Here is a 16,468-nt window from a genome sequence, read left to right as displayed (position 1 = left end):
TAGAGCCATGGGTGCTCCAAGCTACTGAGGTCACTTGGGCTTCCAATGACAAAGATGGATTTTGAAGCATCCCCAAACTATGGACCTATTCCTTCAAAGGGAATGCAACTCCATCCATAACAGGTAAACAGGCCAATTCCCAGACCTGGGAACCACCCACCCATAGGGACTCTGTCTTGTCAGGATTCAGTTTCAATGCATTAGCCCTCATCCAGCCCATGACTGCATCCAGAAACTGGTTCAGAATGTGGGCAGCCTCTCCTGACTGAGATGGGTGTCATCACCTTACAGCTTGGTGTCATCACCATACTGATCATACCTTGCCCCAAATCTTCTAATGACCACTCCGAATGGCTTCATATAGATGTTAAAGAACACCGGGGACAAAATAGTGCCCTGTGGCACCCTGCAGTTCAACTGCCAAAGGGCTGAGGCACAGTGACCTTGTGTTATTCCCTTGAACCAATCCTTTGAACCACTGTAAAACAGTGCCTCCAAGTTGCAACTCACAGAGGCAGTTCAGGAGGATATCATGGTCAAAGTCACTGAGAGATTGAGAAGAAGTAACAGGGTCACACTCCCTGTGTCCCTCTCCTGAAGAAGGTTGCATCCAACCTTGGTCCATCAGGACAATCAAAGCTGATTCCATCCCAAAATTGGATCTGAACCCAGACTGGAATGCATCAAGATCATCAGTTTCTTCCAGAAGCACTTGCAGCTGAGTTGCCACAGCTCTCTCAAGCACCTTTCCCAGAAAGGAAATATGTGTGACTGGATGTTAGTTAGTATAAATCTCTGGATCGAAGGATGGGTGTTTTTTTTTAGGAGTGGGCGCACCACCACCTCCTTCAAGGCTACGGGGATCATCCCATCACACAATGATGCATTCACCACTCCCCCAATCCATCCATCCAACCCCATATGGCTAACTTGAAGGAAACATGGTGGGCAAGGATTGAGAGAGCACATGGTAGGCCACACAGATGCCTGTTTATATCCTCAGGCTTCAAAAACTGAAATGGATCCCATAAAAACAGCATAAGACAGTGCACTGGGCACCTCTATAGACACTGCAGTGATCGTGGCATTCAAGTCAGCATGAAGGCAGACAATTTTATCCTCAAAGTGTCTCAGAAACTCGTCACAGTGGGCTGCTGAGGTCTCCAATATTGGTTTCACTGAGGTAGATGAAAGCAGCCCCGAGCCACTCAGAAAAGCTCAGCTGGATGACTACTGGAGATAGTGATTGTGGTGTGTGATGATGTAGTTTGAATTCTAGTAGTGTGTTGAGTTTTCTATAGTTTTGTTTTGTGAAGATCTTTGAATTTAACCCTCTGTTGACAGATGGAGTCAAACTGTCAGATTCATAAAATGTTTGTGTCAGCCTTCTGCAACACCATGCTCCAGGTATTCCTCAACCTTGATGAAGTGTGAATTGCCATGTGGTGTGTGTGTGTGTGTGTGTGTGTGTGTGTTGGGGGGAGGCTCCTAAATCTAATGAAAAAATGTTGCTTTTACTACTATGGCTTTGGCAGTCAATTCTACCCCTATTAGAATGACCAAGACTATTAAAAAACCGTGAATACAAGGTGCTAGGGGGTCAAAATGACCATGCAAAATGCTGTTTAAATGTATTAGTCACTCTTTATGTCTACAGATGCTTTATAATAGGCAAATTCCTCACTTCCCTTAATAACACTTCAAATGGTATTAGGAGTCAGTGGTAGAGATTTACATTACCTGTTCACAAATCTAACTTTTTAACAATTTTTCCCTGTTAGATCCTTCCTTGTGACCAGCAAAACTGGGTTGTTGTTGTTGTCATCATAGCTAATTGCAGAGTTCATGCTAAAAATACATACTGTTTCTGCTTCCAGGTTCATTTTTAACCCGAGTTTCATCTGCAAATGTTTGCATTCAACCTCCATCCTCGCTTCAGCTTGTGGGCAGACTTAATGGCAGCTCTCAGTCAAGAACCTTTAGATGACCACTTTCTCATGTTTACAGGAAGATCTTTGCAAAATGTATTGTTGAGGGTTCTCCTTGGGCATCTTCATAGCCAGCCAGCTTCAGCAGCTCAAAACCTAGGCCAGAGAGTGGTTGAGAAATTAACAATGCATTTATAGGATTCTGGATGGAGTATAACAATGCAAAACTTTTTCATCAGTGTGCATTTAGCTATTTATTTTAAAGACTTTGATGCCATGTTTCAAAACAAAAGGTTGGATCCATACTTAGTCATGCTTAGAGTAAACAAACACATTGAAATCAATGGGACAAATTAGTCATGACTAACTTAAGTCCCATTTGATTCCAATGGGACTAGTCAAAGCATGACTTAAGTATGGATCCGACCCAAGATTTTCCCAAGGCAGCGCACAATAAACAAGTTTCAAACAATAGTTCTGTATGTTTTTTGGTGATACAAATAATTCTCTACTCAGAATTGTTGCACTTATTACACTTATGTAACTATTATAATTATGTTATATGTAGGTTAATGGAACAATATTATAGTTGTATGTTTAACAAACTGTGGCATCAACTATACTGACACTGTTCAACTATACCCGCACCTTGTTTTTATAGGTGTTATGCGCTTTACATTATGGGATATTGTTGACCCCAATGACTTGTTTGCAACCATGCTGTTTTACTGGGAAAGGATATCTCTCAATGAAGGCATGTTTGTTTACTTGGAACTGGTGTCATGATTAATACCTTCCCCCAGCTACTTAATATCTTTATGGCTTTCTTGGTGTACGTTTTACCTCAAGACAGAACTGATACACTTTTTTTTCTATTGACAGATGGTTAAAGGTATGGTCTGTTTTCTGTTATGTCCGAGAGACAGTTTGATAAATTCTGTGGCTTTCAGTACTGAATTTCTTGGGGGGATAGCAGGAGGAGTCTTTCTTGGATGAGAAAAAGGAGAGAGAATCCTGAGCAGTGTTTAAGAGTTTGAGATTCCCGTGATAAAGAGTTTTCTCAAAACGTGTCTGGAACCTACAGTTGGTGAAGCTGTCTCCTTTGGGGGCAGGGGGTTGGTCTTCAGCATACAGCTGAGTCTTGATCCCTTTGGGTGTTGGGGTTTGGATAATCCCTGCCCAGAATAGTGGCACCATTTGCTCTGTCTCATTCTATGCAGCCCTTGAGTTAGGTTGCTCTGTACTACTGCCTTTGAGGTTAGGTACTATTAGTCTTTTAGCAGGAGCATTAAAGACTAATTGGCAAAGGTTTTTAATAACTCTGAGGGACATGTTAACTGGTAATTAAGTTTGATCTCAGATGTGACTGCTTTATTAAATTAACGTTAGAGGAATTATGAGACAGGATTGGGTTGGGTTGATGCAAGGTCTTTTGCATTGGGAATGAGCAAATATAGATTAAGAAACACAGAACTATATCAGTATAAAGTCTCTTACAATGTAGAACGGCCAGACTGTTAAAAGTGACGCAGTTGTGCATTCGCATTATTATCTTCATTTTCACAAGTAAAAAGCAACTTCCTTTAGTTTTTTTAAATGCCCTCTAGACTGTTATAGAAGCTATCCATCACAATCTATGTGAGCCTGGAAATGATTTAGTTTTCTGCTTTGTCCTGTCCTGTTCATCTGTAACTCACCTTAACCATGAAGTTATTTTTGGATTTAAAAAAAATACTTGTCAGCATGATGGAAAACTTACTGTTCAAAAGAAACTTTGATAGCTGATATTTGATGTTGATTTTTTTTTTGTCAAAATGTAAAGGATCCTTAGACTCTTTTTAGAATTAATACCAGCATGGAGGTAAATGCTTTTCAACAGTGCATTTCAGTTTTATTGTCTTTGCTAACAGTTGTAGAATGGGAATGTGTTAGAAGGCTTTTGGCCTCTGAGCAGGGTGTAATTTGAGCAAGTAAATGGAGTTTTAAATGCCTTGGCAGTATCTCCAAATCTGTGCATTGGATAATAATGTTGAATAACTTGTTTAGTAATATACTGAAATATAGACTGAATATTTTAGGGTTTATTCACACAGCGTTTCCACTCCCTGAAGACTTCATAGCATTGCTATGGAGTGGAACATTACACATACCCAAATTTGTGCTGTAAAAGTACATCTTCTTGCATCTCCTTGGTTTGGTTTGGACATCATAATAAACCATGGTTTATCATGATGGTAACAAGCCACAATGAGCTCCTTCACTTCTCTCTCCCCATTCAGCATGGTTGCGAGGAGGTTATTGGAAGTTTTTCCTTCCATTGTTTATTAACTGCGGTTTAGCATTATGTTTGAACCCTGTAATTAATCGTCTTCACTATGGTTTGTTGAAACAAGATAGTGTCATAACCCATGGTTTGAAGTTGTCTTGTTTCAAGCAAAGCATATTAACCACAGTTTGTTGGGTTTGCTCAAAACAACAAATTTTCAGTCTCCTCTTTGAGAGTGCTCTGGAGAAGGAGGGGGGAAGTTGTGATCCCAAGGCGTACTGTGGCTTATTTCCAAACTGGCACCCTTTCTCCATTCCAGTGATAAAAAGAGTTATTCCTGCAAAGTTTTATCTGGAGATTTATGATCCTCCCCTGCTGTTCATAATAGTAGTGAAATTATTAGAGTATTGCTAAGACAACCTGTTTCACTTCTGACTTTTGTCCTCGCTTTCTGCTCTCATTAATTTCAAACAGTTTTAAAGTTTCAGGACTTGTACAGCACCCTCCTAGCACACTTATCATCCACAACACTGGTTTGCCAGTGTATTTGCCTCAAATTGCACTAAATGTTTTGCGCTCAGCACAATGTTGATAGTAGACATACTTCAAAATATGGTTTATCATTGGGCCAACACATGAAGTAGGGCATACCCTCAATTTGTTCTTTGCTCCAAGCTGTGAGTGGTCTGAAAATTGGGGTAGGGGGTGGGGAGTAATCCTGTTTCCATGGTCAGACCATTTCCTGGTGAGATTTGAACTTGCAGTATTACATTCCTCCGCAGGGGTGCAGACTTATTCAGATGGTTTGCCTCAGTGGATTTATGGAATCTAATGGCTTTCTGAATGCTCTTGAGAATTTTCCCATGGAGAGAGCTGGTGATCCAGCCAAGGACCTAGTCTTGCTGTGGAACAGTGAGATGCAGTGGGCCATTGACTCAGTTGCACCTGAGTGTCCTCTCTGGAGCTGTAGAGGAGCTCTCTGTTCCTTGGTATACCAGGGAGCTGTGGAGGCCGGACATTTAAACAAGCCTTCCTTGACTGACTAGCCATAATTTGATTTTAAAGACTTTAATTCTGTATTTTGGTTCTTCTTTTTCTCCTTTTTATTGTTCACCTTCAGGAATTTTATTTTATCAGGATGTAGAGCAGTATGTATATTTTGTAAATCAAAAATTGAAATGAAATGGATCTGGAAAGGAGAAAGAGCAGCAGGAGAGGTATTGGGACCTATCACAACAAGGAGGGAATCCAATGGGCTGCTTACACTCCACTGATTCTCTTCTGCCCTACCAGGTCCTGTCTGCAAGCAGTGCCCACCGCTTGCACAACTTCCAGGGCAACGGGAAAGGAGCAAAAATGCTTGTTTCTGGAGCTTGCATAAGGGAGCTCCGCCAAACCGTCCCAAGTGAGAAACAAGCATTTCCGCTCGTTTTAGGGCTTCCTCTGAGAAGGGCTAAATCTCTGTTGCGCAAGTGGTGGGAATCGGCAGGACCCACCACTTGTGCAACAGAATCTGCAGATCACAAGAGAATTGTGGGGGTATAAGCGCTATCAGCCCCTTCATGGATCACTGCCTTGTTGTGGCGAAGGGGCTTGCGTAACTCAGTGAAGCCATAAGCTATGCCGTGCAGGGCCACTCAAGACGGACAGGTCATGGCAGAGAGTTCTGACAAAATATGGTCCACTGGAGAAGGAAATGGCAACCCACTCCATATTCTTGCCAAGAAAACCCCATGGAACGTATCACAAGGCTAAAAGAGATGACGCCGGAAGATGAGCCCCTCAGGTCGGAAGGTGTCCAATATGCTACTGGGGAAGAGCAGAGGGTATTTCCAAGTAGCGCCAGAAAGAGTGAAGCGGCTGGGCCAAACCCGAAAGGACACTCAGCTGTGGATGTGTCTGGTGGTGAAAAGAAAATCCGATGCTGTAAAGAACAATATTGTTTAGGAACCTGGAATGTCAGATCAATGAATCAAGGTAAGCTGGAAGTGGTCAAACATGAGATGGCAAGATTGAACATCGACATCTTGGGAATCAGTGAACTAAAATGGACAGGCATGGGCGAATTTAATTCAGGTGACGATCATATCTACTACTGTGGGCAAGAATCCCTTAGAAGAAATGGAGTAGCACTCATAGTCAACAAAAGGGTAGGAAAAGCAATACTGGGGTACAATCTTAAAAATGATACAATGATCTCAGTACGAATCCAACGCAAACCATTCAACATCACAGTAATTCAAGTCTATGCCCCAAACACTGAGGCCGAAGAAGCTGAGGTTGATTGGTTCTATGAAGACCTACAACACCTTCTAGAACTAACACCAAAAAAAGATGTCCTCTTTATCATAGGGGATTGGAATGCTAAAGTAGGAAGTCAAGAAATCACCGGGATAACAGGCAAGCATGGCCTTGGTGTACAAAATGAAGCAGGACAAAAGCTAATAGAGTTTTGCCAAGAGAACACGCTGATCATAGCAAACACTTTTTTCCAACAGCACAAGAGGTGACTCTACACATGGACGTCACCAGATGGTCAATATCGAAATCAGATTGATTATGTCCTTTGCAGCCAAAGATGGAGAAGCTCCATACAGTCAGTAAAAACAAGACCTGGAGCTGACTGTGGCTCAGATCATGAGCTGCTTCTTGCAAAATTTCAGCTGAAATTGAAGAACGTAGGGAAAACCACTAAACCGTTCAGGTATGACCTAAATCATATCCCTGATGAATATACAGTGGAGGTGAGGAATAGATTTCAGGGATTAGACCTGATAGACAGAGTGCCTGAGGAACTATGGACGGAGGTCCGTAACATTGTTCAGGAGGCAGCAACTCAATCTATCCCAAAGAAAAAGAAATGCAAGAAAGCAAAGTGGCTGTCTGATAAGGCTTTACAAGTAGCTCACGAAAGAAGGGAAGTGAAAAGCAAGGGAGAAAGGGGAAGATATACCCAACTGAATGCAGAGTTCCAGAGAATAGCAAGGAGAGACAAGAAGGCCTTCTTAAATGAACAATGCAAAGAAATCGAGGAAAACAACAGAATGGGAAAGACTAGAGATCTCTTCAAGAAAATTGGAGATCTCAAGGGAACGTTTTGTGCAAAGATGGGCATGATAAAGGACAAAGAAGGCAGGGACCTAACAGAAGCAGATGAGATTAAGAAGAGGTGGCAAGAATATGCAGAAGAACTATACAGGAAAGATCTGAATGTCCCTGATAGACATGATAGTGTGGTCACTGAACTTGAGCCGGACATCCTCGAGAGTGAAGTCAAGTGGGCCTTAGGAAGCATTAGTAACAACAAAGCTAGCGGAGATGACAGTATTCCAGCCGAGCTATTTAAAATCCTAAAAGATGATGCTGTTAAAGTGCTGCATTCAATATGCCAACAAATCTGGAACACTCAACAGTGGCCACAAGACAGGAAAAGGTCAGTTTACATTCCAATTCCAAAGAAGGGCAACGCCAAACAGTGTTCAAACTACCGCACAATTGCACTCATTTCACATGCCAGCAAGGTGATGCTCAAAATCCTACAAGCTAGGCTTCAGCAGTATGCGAACCGAGAACTACCGGAAGTACAAGCTGGGTTTCGAAGAGGCAGAGGAACTAGAGATCAAATCGCCAACATTCGTTGCATCATGGAGAAAGCAAGAGAATTCCAGAAAAACGTCTATTTCTGCTTCATTGACTACGCTAAAGCCTTTGATTGTCTGGATCACAACAAACTGTGGCAAATTCTTAAAGTGATGGGAGTACCAGACCACCTTACCTGTCTCCTGAGAAACCTGTACGAGGGTCAAGAAGCAACAGTAAGAACCAGACATGGAACAACCGATTGGTTCAAAATTGGGAAAGGAGTACGACAAGGCTGCATATTGTCACCCTGCTTATTTAACTTATATGCAGAGTACATCATGAGAAATGCCGGGTTGGATGACTCACAGGTCGGAATTAAGATTGCTGGGAGAATTATCAACAACCTCCGATATGCAGACGATACCACCCTAATGGCAGAAAGCGAAGAGGATCTCAAGAGCCTCTTGTTGAGGGTGAAAGAGGAGAGTGCAAAAGCTGGTTTGAAACTCAACATTAAAAAAACTAAGATCATGGCATCTGGCCCCATCACTTCCTGGCATATAGAAGGGGAAGAAATGGAAGCAGTGACAGATTTTACTTTCTTGGGCTCCAAGATCACTGCAGACGGTGACTGTAGCCATGAAATTAAAAGACGCTTGCTCCTTGGGAGGAAAGCTTTGGCCAACCTAGACAGCATAGTAAGAAGCAGAGACATCCGACAAAGGTCCGTCTAATCAAAGCTATGGTTTTCCCAGTAGTAATGTATGGCTGTGAGAGCTGGACTATAAGGAAGGCTGAGCGCCGAAGAATTGATGCTTTCGAACTGTGGTGCTGGGGAAGACTCTTACGAGTCCCCTGGACTGCAAGGAGGTCAAATCAGTCCATCCTAAAGGAAATCAACCCTGAGTGCTCATTGGAAGGACAGATAATGAAGCTGAAGCTCCAATATTTTGGCCACCTAATGCGAAGAGAAAACTCCCTGGAAAAGACCCTGATGCTGGGAAAGACTGAAGGCAAAAGGAGAAGGGGACGGCAGAGGATGAGATGGCTAGATAGCATCACCGATGCAATGAATATGAACTTGAGCATGCTCCGGGAGAGAGCGCAGGACAGGAAGGCCTGGCGTGCTATGGTCCATGGGGTCACGAAGAGTCGGACACGACTGAACGACTGAACAACAACAACAACAAAGCGCTATCAGAATCTACGCTACAATACAGACTGCTATGAAATCAATTTCAGAAATTGTACCCAGCTTTTTACAGGTACACATTCTAGAAAATGATGTGCACCCATCATCACACTAATGCAACAAGAAGAAAGTACGTATCGGTTACCTATTTTGGTCCAGGCAATCATAGCATTTCCGGTCCTCTTAGAAACTGTGCTTTATGAAGGCTGAGTTGAAAGCATCTACTTTGGCCATTTAGAACTACAGTAGGTAAACAACTTCTAAATGGTAGCCTTACCAGCAGCTGCTTGTTATGTTGTTTCTAGGCATACTTTTGATGAGAGATAACAAATGACTACTGTGGACAATTTACAATATAGCTGGGACTGGAGGGAGATGAAAGGTGGGCATGTGTCCCCCCAACAAGTAGCTCCCCCTTCTCCCCCACACACACTCTGCATGGTGGCACCCCTGTGGTTACTTGAAGGAAAGACATTTTCCACATACGTTTATAACTGAATCATAAATTGGACATTTAAAATAAGTGTGCATTCCTTACACATTCTTTCTGTATATGCATTTATTTATGCATTAATTTACTTATTTAGGTTTCTTATCCTGCCTTATCTGGAGGATCCTGAAATGCAGAATACAGAAATATGACATCATAATAATGCTCATTTATATCACTGGCTGGTATCTGAATCTCTTCATAAAGATAACTGAGGGTTGCTGGGAAGGGGTTTTTAGCAGCTAGGTAAGGAACTTTTACTATAGAGAGGTCTGTGAGCATTCTTGTTACAGGCTTCTACAATTCTGCTTAATCCACATATTTGATTCCACTGCATATTATTTATGGATAAGAAACTAATACACTTTGGTTTTTCCACTTCCTCACTTTACAGATTCTAGTACGAAGTAACAACCTTTCTGATAAGATCAACGTTTTGTCAGGAAAAATTGAGGAAATCTCTCTGCCTGAGAACGTAGATGTTATTGTTTCTGAACCAATGGGTTATATGCTATTCAATGAAAGGATGCTGGAAAGTTACCTCCACTCGAAGAAATGGCTGAAGTCAAGTGGTGAGTCTAAATGTCGCCAGCCATTGACTAGAGAACTGAGGATCTGCAGAAAAAATTGACCAGATAGGATCCTGCAGGCTTCCCTCTACCATATTAGCTATTATCAATTGCTTCTCCCTTCATGCCTTATCATCCACAGTAAGCCCAATTAAATGAAATAAAATAAGTTGATGAGAATGTATTGTGCCCGACAGCCCTATCCTCACTTTTGTGTCCAAATACCAATACGGACTCCCAGCCAGATAGAAGTCCTGACCCGGGACAACTAAATGACCATTGTATTTTCCAATATTAGGGGGTGGCTTAGACCCCTTCTTCCTCCGGTGCCTTCAAGATGGTTTCCCTGTAAAACAAACATGGCTCTATGGGAATGACAGAATGGAAGAATTTTACAGCCCATTTAAAAGATGGAGTGGAATGTTTTCTCTATAGAACACTTGTTTAGAGTGTTCTGTAGGAAATGTGTAGATAATTATTATTTGATTTCTGAACAATGAGACTGTACAGCATAAACTAAGAGGGAATTGGGTGCAATGTGGGTCAGTGAGGGTCTGGCAAGGTGTTCCGCTTTCTGCCAAGGCTTCCTCAGTACCTAGCAAGCATCACTTTATGCCTAAATTTTCAAGCGTGTCCATTCTTAGCTCTTCTAACTTGGGATTTTTGTTGCCTTAAAAGTTAGTGTTTCTTACTTTAAAGGTGCAGTTCTAATTTGCTGTGCTTAAAAAGTCAAATCCTACTTTAGTGGCAAGGCAGATTATGCTAACATTTGGTCTTTTTTCTTGAGCTGTACAATGGAGATGGTTTTTCCTGGGTAACAAGGATTTCTGTTTATAAAGAATTTTGAAATGATGACTTCTATGAATTGTGAGATTGCCATCCTGAACCAACTTACTCTGAATACTGAATTCAGTGACTACTCTGGAGTAAAGAGCTTTAGGATTTCAGTCTATAACCAATACATGGTTTACAACAGCATTGTCTTAAGACAATGCTTCTCCCCATCTCAAACTGTGTTCTGTAGAAATGGAATGTGTCCTCCTAGCTAACATTCATTAAATAGATGTATAATTTTCTGTCGATTTCCTGCATCTCCTTCATATGCTAGTTTATCTCCACATTGCCAGGTACACTGGTTATAACCAATTCACTTATAAAATGTATTCATCTGGACTTATTTTCATAGTTGTTGGGTTAAGCCCTTATTTAACTGAAGTGTGGATGACTGGGTTCCATGTACTTCCTCTGGTGGCAGTCTAACTCTGTAACGTGCTCAGCCTTGTGTGTTTTACACTGTATATGAAATGGGCATAAGGTCTGTAAAATACTTTGCAGTCTTTTGATTTTCCTTGTTAAATGCATGGTAACATTACCAGTTCTTTAATACTGACATCCTTGAAGATTATCTTTAGTGAATATTGAAACAGTTGATAGTCTGTTCATGATAACATATTACTTATATGTTGAGTCTATAGATTGTAGTTAAGAAATGTTATCCTGTTCAGCCAGCTGCGGTGGATGAACTGGAACAGAATCTTGCCTTTGATTTAAGGAAATTATTTAAATACCTAATCCCAAATGTGTTAAAAACATTAAGCCTTTATCAGCTCATTGCAGCATCTTTGAATTACCATCTTAAGTATTCTGTTGTTGCTGATGGACTTACTGAAATGTGATCAGGAATTAAAGTATAAATTATTATCCGCTGTGGAATTATGAAGGATAAATGTTTGAGATGGAGAGTGGATAATGATTAATGGATATTTCCAACAACTGTTTAAATAGGGCTACATAGAAGATTTGAACTTTGCTACTGTATATTATCTTTTGTTCACTAGGAATGATGTTTCCAACATTTAGTGACATTCATTTGGCTCCTTTTTCCGATGAACAGCTCTACATGGAACACTACTCCAGAGCCAATTTTTGGTAATGATTATTTCACTTTTTTTTTTCACAAACAAACAAAAAAAAGAAAGAAAGAAAAATGTCTTTTGCTTAGCAACTTAACAGAGGTCTCCAAATGAAACTGCTTCTAGCAATCATAATACAGTGGTGAACTATACCTATCAAAAGAGAGTGAAAGGCTTTCTTATTTTCTAACTCCATTTCTGTTTCACTGGTCTGCAACTATGACACTTAAGGCTGATTCATAAGGCCATTGTTTATTTATATACCTATGGATTTATAGGCCATATTTCAGGGCATAACCATGTTGTTTGTGCAGTGATTAGAGTTATCATGTGATGGCCTGGTCATTTAAAACCTACATCATGTGGTGGCTCTACATTTGATGGCCTCTTCATTACAAGCAGGCACTACTTGTCTAGGACAAGAATGGCGGCATGTGATTTGTTTGTTTGTTTGTTTGTTTTTCCATTTATATCCCACCATCTTTCCTCTTTCAAGGAACCCAAGGTGGAGTACATGGTCCTCCTTCTCTCCATTTTATCCTTACAACAACCCTGTGTGGTAGGTTAGGCTGAGAGTCAGTGACTGGCCCAAAGTCACCCCACTGCATGGCCAAGTGGGGGCCAGAACCCAGATCTCCCAAGTCCCAGTCCAGTGCTCTAACTGCTATGCCACACTGGCTCTCACTACTGTGGCTCATCACACTGGTGATGAGATGGTCACCTGCAAATTGGAAGGCTATTATTTATTTATTTATTGCATTTATACCCCGCCTTTTTTCCTCTTGCAGGGAACCCAAGGCGGCTTACATTATCCTCCTCCTCTCCAATTTATCCTCACAACAACAACCCTGTGAGGTGGGTTGGGCTGAGAGTCTGTGACTGGCCCAAAGTCACCCAGTGAGCTTCCATGGCCGAGTGGGGACTAGAACCCGGATCTCCCAGCTCCTAGTCCAACACTCTTGCCACTACACCACACATGCCATAGTAATGTGTAAACCTGTTCAAAGCAGAGAGCCAGATGTGAGTAAAGGGGTCGGGGATGGGATTGGTAGCATGTTCAAATGGCAGTAGGAGTGGTAGTGTAGTTAACTCAGGATCATCCAGCACCCAACTAGTTGAGTCCCCAGCCCAACAAACTCAAAATGGAGCAACGTAGTATTGATATTAAAGTTTTAGTCCTATGGTAGCACTGATTCAGTAGGACTTGATCTTACTATTATGACCTGATCTAATGGGCAGCTGTCTTTTACTTTAATCACATGCTGCAGGGGTGGGCCCCGACATTGAAAATGGGTTCTGGAGCTGAGTTCTCAAGTTCTAGGGCTGAAACCTGGCTCATATTAAGGACCGAATGGGATGTGACCACATCGCTATATAGTCACAGAATCTAGTGTGCTTCTTGATCATATTCACATGATGACTTTCTTCTCTCCACTGTGGAACAACAGTCCTTTTTATTTCTATTATGGGATACCTACGAGTTAAGCAAGTGGTCTTAAAGAATAACAACCTTATCATAATCTAAATGTGGAACTAGACATTACAAGAGGGACAGAGCCCATGTTCCTTCCCATAATATCTAGTTGAATTCAATGTGCCACAAGGTATCATCTCCCCCAGTCTATTATGTAATGCAGGGAGGGGGGGAGGCAACCCTCAGTGCAGTGACATCGTATGAAATGTTGTGTTCAATCAACATTACAATGAAGGGGTGACGGGATGACTCACAGTGCTTGAAACTCTATCTCTAGTGACATATAGTTCTGCTTTTGGACTAGTAGTACTCAGTGGAGATCTTTTTGGTGACCTCCTACACATGGGTTGCCTGTAGTTCCTGTTTTGCCATTTCCCATTTCTTGCACTTCCCTTTGCAATGAAAAAATGCTACAGATATAGATGAAACCTGAAGAATCTGTAGAAGCTGTTCTAAAATAAATTAAACCCTCTTTTACAAAAATGGATTTTGGTTTCCTTTTAGATCTTGCACATTTTTCTTCAGTCTCTACCTGAGGATCTCGTTGATTTGTCTTCCAGTGGGTTTGTTTCATCAGAATGCTGAAATAGTTAGTGATTTATGAAGTGCTAATCCTTACGGTTTTAAAATCCTACATGAGGACTAGCATTTGCTATTTCTTCTTTGAATGCTTCAATGGCCTAAGATAAGCCATTGAATCATATGCAGTATATTATATTTTTTATGTTCATTCAAACTGACACCTGCTTTTGGATGCACGTCATGCACCTAATGGGGGACTCCTGTTTTCTCACTTCATTGCTTATTCACTGAAACAGACATATGTAAACAAACCAGGTGCCTAGAGAAAGCAGGTACGTTGTTTCATTAGGTGACTCTGGCTGTACAGATTGCCCAGCCTTTGGTGGTCCAGTAATTGCTGCTTGCAAAGTAGGCAAATGAAAGATCTTTGTGGGATGAAGCCATGGGCACTTACGGCCTGTGGGTCTTGGATGCCAGCTGCTATATACACTGGCAGAAACAGACATAGGCCACTACAGGATGAATTTTCAGGTGTACTTAGATTGTGGGGTTGAATGCACAGTCATCTGTTTCAAAACCACTATGTGGTTGCTCCTTCACATACCTTACCTATTCTGTTTATTCTACTTGAAACTGATTTCGTTTGCTAGTGGATTTGCAAACCTTGTCTCCCACATGAACTGTTTTCTTCATCTTAATCCTTTCTATTTCTAGTTCCTGTAATAACAAAGATGAGCTGCAATGGAATGGTACCCAGTTTTTGGTTATTTTTGTGTGTTACCATTTCTGTATTCCAACTAGTCATACTAGCAAGTTGGGGATTTGATGCATAGCGATGGTTTATGCTTAGTAAGCCTAATTAGCAGTCTGAGGCAGAAGCGCAACAGCTTCATCATAAGCTTTTACAGATTAGATGTGTCTCTAGTAGCATCAAAATTGTATCTTCTTATGGCCTTTGGCTTTTCATCTGCAGAAGGCATAAGACTTGCATTTGACAGTTTACAAATTTACAGTTTATAGGAGGATGAGAGAGACTTTACCAACTATAACACTTGCTTTTGTGAGTATGTGCATAACATTTCCACTGGTGAGGGGAAAACGTGTACTACTCCTGCCCTCAAGGAAAGTAACATTTACGTATTGGGAATTTGTAGCTACTGGACTGTGAACAAGACATGTACTTTATAACTACATGAGCAAAATAAAATCTGGAAGCCCTTACTCCATTAGTCTTCATAAGCCAACCTCTAACCACAATATATAATCTATATATCTATCTGCAAGGTCAAAGACAACTTTGGATACTTTTTTAGGTCAATTACTGTAGTTGCAGAGAGATGAATGAAGAATCGCATTAAAGCACAGATCATGTGAATTTGCAGTAAAACGGTGTTTTTGCAAATTTACTCCCCAAAACACATGAGCACGACAAAAGAAAAGGGCATGAGATAAATGACCGCTGCCCAACCCTCCTTAGCTGTCCACTCTGAAAGAGACAGCTTCAGTATGGGGCTCTTTAGCTTAGATAAAAGGCAATTAAGGGAGGATATGATAGAGGTGTATAAAATTATGCATGGTGCATATGGAGAAAGTGGATAGGGAAATGTTTTTCTCCCTCTCTCATAATACTAGAACCCCGGATCACTCTGCTGGGAAATTCAGGACAGATAAAAGGAAGTATTTCTTCATGCAGAGCATTGTTAAACGACAGGATTCACTACCATAAGATGTTGTGATGACCACCATCCCTTTTAAATGGGATTAGACAGATCCATCTTGGATAAGGCTGTCAATGGCTACTAGTCCTGATGGCTATATGCTACCTTCAGTGGTATCAGAGGCAATATACTTCTGTATACCAGTTGCTGGAAAACGCGAGCAGGAGGGTGCTGTTGCTCTCAAATCCCGCTTAGGGGTTTCCCAAGAGGTATCTGGTTGGCCACTTTGGGAACAGAATGCTGGACTAGAGAGGCCTTTGGTCTGATCGAGCTTTGCTCTTCTTATATTCTTAAATAAACATTCCCTAATTGTGGACTTAGCTGTAGAAGAAGTGTCACGGAATATATGAACATTCCAATTGCTTTGATATTATTAAAAACTGTCAACACAAGGCCTAGAGACCTATGGAACTCTGTTATTTGGGAATGTGTGCAGTATGGAAGAGAATGGGCAGCACTATTGAAGTATGGGTAAGCTTTAAGGTTGTGTGTGTGGGGGTAGTATGTAGATGTGTTATTGGGTGTAAGTAGCATGTATGGAGGGATATATGTGAATGAAAACATGTAGGAGAGAGTGAAAGGGCACAGAGAAGATATCTCACACACAAAACACCTTTTCAAATTGACATGGGTCTACACTTGTCTAAATCCTATGTCTGAACTTCATCTGTTCAGATGAGAATGACTAAGGATGAAAGTTGCAGGATTGGTTAGCATTGGAAAGGTCCCTATTAATGGTAGAACACCCTGATATTTACAAAACAATTGTGTGTGTGTGTGTGTGTTCAAACTCACTCTCTGCTATCCTGAAATC

The 16,468-nt window shown here is 41.3% G+C and overlaps 1 protein-coding gene across 4 annotated transcripts in view; it reads left to right on the top strand.

Annotated features, from left to right (window-relative positions):
• LOC146352576 (histone-arginine methyltransferase CARM1-like) overlaps positions 1–16,468 on the top strand; it is a 93,098-nt gene that overhangs the window by 54,384 nt on the left and 22,246 nt on the right. For all 4 annotated transcript variants that reach the window (XR_014787771.1, XR_014787770.1, XM_084834408.1 and 1 more), the window contains exons 6-7: positions 9,853–10,030; positions 11,866–11,956. Coding sequence is in view for 2 of the 4 variants with exons in the window: in XM_084834408.1 (XP_084690534.1) it covers positions 9,853–10,030; positions 11,866–11,956 (269 nt within the window). In the remaining 2 variants the exon portion in view is untranslated. The remainder of the gene's footprint in view (positions 1–9,852; positions 10,031–11,865; positions 11,957–16,468) is intronic.

Source organism: Heloderma suspectum, chromosome 2 (genome assembly GCF_057233095.1).
Source record: "Heloderma suspectum isolate Gila_16-S chromosome 2, 16-S_ref, whole genome shotgun sequence".
NCBI classification, from domain to species: Eukaryota; Metazoa; Chordata; class Lepidosauria; order Squamata; family Helodermatidae; genus Heloderma; species Heloderma suspectum.
Note: the sequence above shows the minus strand (reverse complement) of the source record. Positions and strands in the feature narration are given on the sequence as shown.